The following is a 9,322-nucleotide window of genomic DNA, read 5'->3' as shown; positions in this document are numbered from 1 at the left end:
AGCAGTTCCCAAACTCTGGCAGACTGCACACCACCAATTTAAAATGATACAACCTTAAGTACCACCAGCAATTTTTTCAATTCAACCTGGAGTACCACCAGCAAATTTTTGTCATATGAAGTAATTATAATAAATCTGTTAATGCATACCACTGATGAGTTGTTTGTGTACCACTGGTGGTATGCGTAAGAGAGATTTGTAACTGCTGCTCTAAGTGATTAGGTGGAAACCACTTGAGTTAATCATCACCTTACTAAAATAACCTTGGCAATAGTCTTAGCCCACAAAAGGTTGACTCAGTTCTGCTGACATTGGCTTCAGCAAGGATGCTGGCATTTGTGTAGTGTTCTTCCCATTTGATGTAGAGAATTTTCTGGAGGCATCATTTGTGATGCCTCTTCAGGCTCTTGACTAGTGAATGTAGACATACCCAGGCTACAAATAGATGTTGCATTTTTCCTGGGAAAAAACTGGCCATGCATTCAGCCATTCACTGAATAGGGGTGGGCAAAATACCGGCTGTGGGCTTGATCTGGCCTACTGAAGGATTTGTCCAGCCCATGACAGGTCCCGGGCACCCCAACCTGTCTGTCCCACACTCACTGCCAGGGATGGGACCCACATGCACAAGGAATACTGTCAGACAGATGGGATGGGGATGCAGGCAAGCAGGGAGCGAGATGGGTAGGCAAGGTCAGGATCACAGGGCGGGATCTTGGGGCAGTGACAGCACAGGGCTAGGGCCCGGGTCAGAAAAACAATCTGGAATCCACATTCCTGCCCACAGAACCGGCACCCATTGCAGGGGTGTGCAGGCAGTGGAACATGGCTCTGCCTCAGGCTCCACCCCCATGCTGTCACCAACCTGCAATCCCAGCCCTAGCCCTGACTGCCCACCACGTTCTGGGTTGCCAGTCCCTACCTGCCCATGGCCCCATTCAATCTGCCCAGCCAGCCATGGAGCTGAGCCATTTAGGGAGTTTTGGTAGGCTGTTGCAGGGAAGGGGGGGGAAAGGAGTGCTAACCTGGCCTGTGACAGCTCACTAAAACTCCGTATATGGCCCATGGGCCCAAATAATTGCCCATCCCTGTCCCTGTACTTAACCCTGATTGGGAGGGCAATGTCTATGCATGCCAATCCCAGGATTTATCTGTTCTGTGATAAATAAAGGCACAACTTGTCCCAAGACAAAAGCAGCATCTATTCTGAGCTCCAAATTAACACTCTTTCTTTTTTGCCCAGTTTAATTCTAGCTGAATGCAAGAGTTTGTCTTTCAAGATCCAACTGCAGAACTCTGGTTTCAACTTTGGAACCAGGAACTGACAGTACAATATTTAATGATTTTAACGTTGAAGTGGTTTTCTAGTCACAAAAAAAGCTTTCAAGCTTTTTACCCAAGGAATTTTTGCTGAAGAGGCAATGGCACATTCCCTGATATGTTTTTGTACTTTGAGACTGAGTTATCTTCATCTTCTTTTTTGCTCTAATTTACCTCAGCTGAAAATGACAATTTAATCTATTTAATTATACTGTTTTAATATACAACAATCTATCTTTGAACCTTATACATCACACACATTAATTAAAGTGAAAGTGGTTTGACTTCATCTGTAGGCATTGAATATTATACATTAATTTCTTAAGGTTTAATCACAATGTCAATAAAATTGACAAATTTAAAAAATTAATTAAATTAAATTAAATTAATAGGAATTAAAATCCAAGCGATTTATTCCATACAATCATTTCTGGGACTTTCTCTTTATTACTGCTGTTCCTTTTAAAGCTTTGCTATGTAGTTATTGTTTGCCCTTCACCAATCATAAGGTCTGCATTTAAGTGGATTAATAATTTACTATTTAGACAATCAATAAAATTTGTGTATGTATGGGAGAATGTTCTTTCATTAGTTTTGCTAATTTATTTCTCTCTTGCTCGCTCAAACAAAACAACATTATGCTTACATCCAAGATACAGCAATGCTCAGAGCAAGAATGTGGATAATAAGTAACTGAAAAAGACCTATTGGTATGTAATAACACCTGTGGTTTATGGTTAAAATATTACTGGAATCTACTTCTGAACTAGAAAGTATTTGCTAATAAGTTCCACTCAAAGTTTCCAGGAAAGATACAGGTCAGGGGTTGACAACTTATGGCCCATGGGCCAGATCTGGCCTGCAAAGAGACTGAATCCAGCCCCTGGGTAGGGGGATCAGTATGTGTCACATGGCAACAGAGGCATTTTCTCTGCCCTACATTGTGCATTCTTTTGCTGCATGCCAGCATTCACCCATAAAGTCTCCAGTTCCTGTTCTGTTCCAAGGACTGCTTCAGCCTCCATTTACCTTCACCACCAAATTTGCAGCTCCACATTGCCGTTAGCCATAGAAATCAGCAGTACTTGATGGCTAGGTTAAGTGGAGGGGGACACTAGAGTGCTAGAGCAGGCCTGCACACAAAGCAGGAAGAGTGGGGCACTGTAGAGGAAGATGCTGTGGAAGAGATCGGTGTTGTGTGGTAGCAGCCGCATCACATGCCTCTATAGGTGACTTTTTATATATTAAACATACAAGTTAGGCAGTTATTCATAAAAATCAAATTATATTATATTTATTTAAATTACAGATGAGTAGGATGTTTTCAAATACAAGATGATATTGGGATTAGGATGACTTTAAAATACGGCTGGCAACAGTACTATGTGATAGGTAGATTAGCCACAGTTACAGTACCTGACACCATCAGGAATTACCATAGATTGCGTGAATGATTAGTTTAATCAGAAACATTTTCCATTAGTTTTGTTGAAAGAGGCAATAATGCTGTGCCTTAAGAGATACAAAATTGTCCCTATCAAAAAGCCATTTTGTCCTACAATATAAACTTATAACTCATAACTTTACAGAGCCTCTGCTTTTATATCATGGAGCAATAACAGCAGCAATCTAGGGTGAAAATTTGTGCCGCCTTTACTGCCTCTTACACAGCGCCTTCTAGTTGCCATAGGCCATAGTGGCATTGCTTTGCATACCTTCCAGAACTGCAAATCACACCTTGCTAACTGAAAGTACTAGTGTACATCTATTGCCAGTGTATCAAGAGCCTTTGATGGTGTGTATACAACCCACCCAGTAACAGTCACAAAGAGGTTAATAGACAATTCAGCTGCAGCTAATTAACTATCTGCCAACAGCTGTGATAAAAGGCTGTAGTTTAGGAAGGTGGCTTGGCTCCCAGAAAGGTTGGAGACTACTTCAAGGAGACTCTTTACACCTAGCTTGGCAAGGAATGGCTGAGGCGTTTAGACCCAGAAACCTCCTGAGGATGCAATAAGCAGCCAAGGGAATATCCGTGGTCCACAATTATTATTAACATAATAATTTCTCAGATCCATGGGTAAATTAAAAGGTGTACAAAATCAGCTAAAGAACAAGTTTCAATGTTACTTTCAAATTACACATTCCTTTCCTAAGACTCTTTGTCATTACCCAGAGAACCTACTGTTTGCATTTGAAAACTGCTCCAAAAGGGGCAGTCCGTGATCTGACTGCAACACAGTTGCATGAGTTCCCCAAACCTGCCAACAGTATTTTAGCTGTGTTTGTTTTTGAGGAGCATTGCTTGAAATTCCTTTCCTTTTTACTGTCACTCTTTTGCTCTGTGTGAACAGTTGCTCTTTTTTTTCTCAAAGCATATGAAAGTATTTTCCTTGCAAAGAGGGAATATATTGTTCAACACCTATCTCCAGGAGAAAAAAACCAAATTCTCACATGAATTACGTACTGACATCTGATTATAGTTTAGCTGTTATTGGCATGGATTTAAAATATGCTTATAAGTCTGTAACACTGAACATACGCAGATTACTTCATGTATGCTCATAAAACGGATTAACGTACTGCACCAAACAAAGAATGAGTCTTCTCTGAAAGATATGTGTCATCACTCCCTATTTATTCTAATGTTCCTATTCTTGATTCTTTCACATCCTTTGCTATTGATTCATTTAAATATTTTGGGCCAGTTGTGCAACACACATACTCTGATCTTTATATCTTACAGGTTTCTTTCCAATCTTCCTTATTTAGATTATAAATTATTGGAGGCATGGAATGTAAGCACTACCTACATTTAAACACATACATTACACAAATATGCTGTTTTAAATGCCCAGAAAATGTAACGAAGTTACTTAGAGTGAACTGTCTATTAAAATCAGAACTTCACTAAATATTTCTGTTGCTGGGGTCTTGAAAAGGATTACTTCGGAAAGAATTCAAGAAAATAAGGAATGCATATTTTTTTTTATTAGTTACAGTAGCTAATTTCTATAATTATAAAACCTGTAGTATAAAATCAAATGCATGTAGTGGGGTGAAGAACTATGACTCCATTTTATCTTTGAAAAAAAGTATTCATAGCTTATTCCTTGAACCACCAGTAATTTGTACCAGCTTCTTTTTTCAATAATGTTCATATCATGACAAAAGTCGTATCAAGTCATATGTAAATAGAAACTTTCAGCTCTTTCTTTATATGGCTGGTATTTTATTCAACTTTTGTTTGTTTGGATTTATTCATGTACTGTCATTTGTGTAAAACTGGCCTGATACATATGAATGTTTATAAGGTAGTCTTTAGTCAGGAAAAATGCTCTGCCATTATTAAAACCAGTCTCAGTTTAGCCTGAGGAAAGTTTGCAGAATTTGTCTCAAAATATGAATTTTAATTGCTTGTCAACCCATAATGGGCAAGAGAAAGTAAATAAGAGCAGTAATACATTGTTTTCCATTTTCTGAAACATTACCCCAGTTTAATGATTTTTGAGATAATGAGATTTGGAGAACCCAGCTCAATTTCCATTCAAATCAATACTGTTCCAATGTTTGCAATGGTAGTTGAATTGGGCACAGAGTATGAGAGAAAAAGTTAACATTTTGGGGTCAGAATCTCTGCTAAGATATATGTTCAGATTCATAAGTGAACTTGGGCATTACAGTTGGGACCTAGATACAATGTAAGTGTCTGAGTCCATGATTGCAAGCTTGTAAACCGTAATCAGCTCTAGAAGCATCTCGAGTCCATTGGTCCCCCAGTTTTCAACATTTATGTTCTTCAGATGCCTACTGTTTTTCTACTGTTGTGATAGGACTAAGCTGCTAATTACCTGACATCAAGTTTCCAAACTAATTCCTTCTGCCTACCTCACCTATGGCCCTCAGTCTAATACAGGGGTGCGCAAAATATGGCCTGAGGGCTAGATTCAGCCTGCTGCAGATCCCTTGGCCCTACCTGGCCAACTGCATGGGGCAGCCCAGGCCAAGGTGCTTGTAGCTGGGCCTGCCACCACCAGGTGCACAGCAGGGCAGGGGTAAGGGCAGCTTGGTGGCCAGACTTGGTTTCTTGGCAGACCCTGCCATGGCAGCTTATTCTGCCTGGCTGCTGTTGCCAGTGTCTCTGGCACTGGACCCAGCCCCACTGCCCCGACATCCCAGCCCTTCCACCCTGCACTCACCACCAGGGGTGCCAGATGGAGTGGGTGGATTGTGGGCAGGTAGGGACTCCATTGAGACCAGCCCAAAACCCCCACAGGAAGGCTGTGCTCAGCCAAGTGGATTGGATGGGGCCCTGGGTGGGTTGGAAGCGGCATCCAGAAGTGGGACAGGTGGGCAGGACTGGGGCCATGTCAGGATCATGGTGTGGTGACAGCATGGGGCCAAGGCCTATGGCAGAGCTATGATCTGCGGTCTGCTCCCCACACCCCGCTGGCATGGGCGCTGGTTCCATAGGCAGGGCCTTGCAAGGAGCACATCGTGGCTCTGCCCCAGACCCCAGGCCCCTGGCCCTGCGATGTCACCACCCCACAATCCCAGCACCTGTGTAGGGCTGTGTAGGATCAATTGACACCTCCCCTCTACCACACTGTGCTGGGTCAATATCTCCCTCCCCACCTGCCTGGCAAGGTCACCAAAATACCTTAAGTGGCCCTCCAGCCCAAACCATTGCCCACCTTTGGGCTAATAGGTACAACATTACAGAAGCTCGGTACTTAAGTCCTTTTGTAGTGCTGGGCTTCAGCCCCTTTGTTCCATTCTAGGGGGCAAATTCAGTATGAACTGAAGATAATCTCACTAGATCAAGGTCTTAAGAAGGACTGCTGTACTGGTCACTTTAATTGTCATGTATATCAGCAACTAATGGTTTTGTTTGTTTGTTTTAGGGCACTTTGAATCCCTATTGTGTGCTTTGGGATGATTCAAAAATGTAAGTCACAGATTTTTTGCTTCTATTACTATAGATTCAATACTCCAAAACACATAATAATTCAGTAGCCAGTCAGGCAACAAAGGTCATTAGGAGAGCAAGGAGAATGTACTATCCATAGAGTAAAAATATTTCTTTTCTATACTCCGCAGTTAAGTTGTTACATGGACTGAAAAACAAACTAATATTGAAGTAGCAGAATATCTCATCAACAAGTATATTTACCTAGATTGTCCGTTCCATCATGATAAGAAAGCTTAAAATTACGTTGTTTAGATACTGTAGTTGCTGAATGGCTAGTTCCTGGGCAACTTATTAGGTAATTGATCAGAGTGATAAATAAGGAAATCTTCTACCTTCAAGTCTTGGTATGATGAATATCATTTTCCATTATGCAACTTGAGTGAGACTTAGGTTCAGTTAGAGTTTCCGTTTTAGTTTAAGCAAAATAATAGTTAACTTTTGTACTGAATAGGAAAAGAGGTATAAACTTCTTATGATGGACTTTTTTGTGTGACTCCTTTTTTTAATGTAACAATATATATATAAAGAAATCTGTCAAAGGAAACAAAGCAGAAAGGTTGATTTTGTATATGCTTAAAAGGTGTTTGAGATGGAGGTATTTTGTTATATTTACTTTTTTCATGAATAAGAATAGCCATTAAATTTACAGGGAATAAGTACTGACAATTCAAAAATTGGCCTTGTATTACAGCTATATTTATTTTAATGACAACTTTTCTAAGTATACAGTGCCTGTATCTAGCTACAGAATGTTGTACGTATTTATTAGAAATAGTATGTCTTTTGTTAAAAATAATTTATGTTATTCTTGAGTCTACATTTAAATCAAACTTGGTTGGCAGACAGTGTGAGAATAAGCAAAAACTATGCATTTGATCCTGGAAGCTCTTTATATGCAAGAAGCTCCATAGATGACTCATATAAGAAAAGGATTTGTAGGATTGGGTCATAGTTCATTTATGTGCCAACACATTTCTCAAAGTAAAATATAGAATAAACTCTTCAAAATAATTAATGTAATCTATGACAGTATATTACTTTATGTGTATATTTAAGCATGCTACAGCATATTCTTTGATTGTCGCTATAATATTTTACTCACACAGTGATGCTTCAGTTACCAATTTTCTTTAGATGTATTGCCCTAATTACCATTTACACTTTCTCTTTGCCTATGCTGCAATTTCAGAACCCAGCATATTAAAGGAGATTGTACTTGATCCAAGTGTTTTGAGTTTTATGTAAAGAAAATATATATACAATGAGATTAAAATGTGACATTCTGAAAGAAAAGTCTACAGGAGTTCAGAATGAACATGTTAATCATTAGTGGTAAAACTACATGAAACAGATGCCCTCTTTATTTTCTTTCCTGTGCCATGTTTTTTTACAGAACAGTTATTTTGGAACTAATTTATTATAAATTTCAGAAATATTTTCAGTATTTTTTTCACTATTTCTCTATCTATGAAGCCAAGAATTCAAAAGAAAAGAGAAAAGTGTAATATACTGTTGAAACTTTTAAAACTTATATAACATAGCTTTGGGGTAAGAAGGGACATGTTTATGTTGTGGGTAAGAAAAAGTATTTCTTATAGTATTTTATTTAATGATGGTTACTACAGCTGCTCATAAAATTGAACTATTAGGAATATTCTGGATGTGATAACCATCAAGAAAGAATAGGTAGGGCCTTCAAAGATTCATTGTAAGTACAATTTATAATGGCTCTGAGGTGCATTGGATACAGATATCCTGCACTCCAACCCCATGTTATATCTATATATATGTGTGAGTATGTATATGTGTGCGTATATATGTGTAGGTATACATTCTTTTATGAAGCTGGTGTTTTTTTCTTCCTTCAGCATATAAACTGAACACCAGTGATAAGAAAGAATTTATTTGCTGTATACTTTTCTTTTTCTCCCCCATTTTGGGAAAAAGTCCACAATGCAAATGTTGTGGTCATTACATGATTAATAATTTTTTTTGCCATCTAATTGCTTGAATTGGTGCACCTTACCTGAGTTCCTGTGACCATATTATGGAATTTGTATTCTGATATTGTGAGTTTAAAATTATTGTGAAAGCTCCCTGCACATTGGATGAGTGCCTAATGTTGATAAGCCTAAGTGAATAAATATGTACAGTACTATGCAATTGGCTGGATGCATTACGGTGATGGTGTGTTGTTGGGGCTGCTTTGTTTTGTTCTTTTTTTCCCCTCCACTTTAAACCAATAGGAATTGGCAAGCGATCAGAGTTAATGAATTAATGGCCTGATCCAGTGTTGCATATCCCATGGAGCTCTGATATATTCACATCCTTAAAAAATGGCTGATTTTTTTACAATCTGGGTTTGGCAAACACTTTGGGATCAATCCAGCAAGAAAGTAGTTAGTCTTTAGTTGGAGATGCTTAGCTAATCGCTGCTCCACAAATGAGAGGGCTTGAAATTAAATGCTTTTCAAGTACTCTAAATGTTTGCACTCAACATCTGTTTAAGATATCCATAACCTCTGAAATCTCTGGCTACTTACCTGGCCAGTATCTATTATTTTTATCTCAGTGTACCACAAGTCTGTGTGTAGCAACTAATACCTTTCTCCAGTGATGCTATCAGTTTAACATATGCTCCAGGAATGGGGGAAGGAGTTTTGATCATCCTTCACAGATGGTTGGTTAGTGACTGATAATTCTTGTTCCATCTATGCTTGAAGAATGTTCTGAATTTGTACTGTGAGTTATTTGATCATATCTGGTTCTGTGTCCCCTATCATTTTGATTGTGCATCTTTCTTCTGAAGTCTTTGCTATGGGGTGTGTGAAGATCTGGTCTAATTGTTTGGTGAAAACCTATTTTAATTCACTCCTTTCTATGGAATAGAATATTACTCTTGCATACTACTGTCATATTACCAATCCTTCTTCAATATATCCACCTTCCTTGCTGATTAATTTAAGTGAGACTATCAATATTCATGGTAGGATGAATAAAATGGTGCATTTTTTTTCTCAGAAATTTGTT

The 9,322-nt window shown here is 38.9% G+C and overlaps 1 protein-coding gene across 4 annotated transcripts in view; it reads left to right on the top strand.

Moving 5' to 3' along the window:
• The window catches only part of ADGRB3 (adhesion G protein-coupled receptor B3), a 941,101-nt gene that overhangs the window by 583,648 nt on the left and 348,131 nt on the right, over nt 1–9,322 (top strand). For all 4 annotated transcript variants that reach the window (XM_019520508.1, XM_019520507.1, XM_019520505.1 and 1 more), the window contains one exon: nt 6,225–6,268. In XM_019520508.1, the coding sequence (XP_019376053.1) occupies nt 6,225–6,268 (44 nt within the window). The remainder of the gene's footprint in view (nt 1–6,224; nt 6,269–9,322) is intronic.

Source organism: Gavialis gangeticus, unplaced genomic scaffold (assembly GCF_001723915.1).
Source record: "Gavialis gangeticus isolate Ggan-Ray unplaced genomic scaffold, GavGan_comp1, whole genome shotgun sequence".
Lineage (NCBI taxonomy): Eukaryota > Metazoa > Chordata > Crocodylia > Gavialidae > Gavialis > Gavialis gangeticus.
This window is presented reverse-complemented; position numbering and strand designations above follow the sequence as displayed.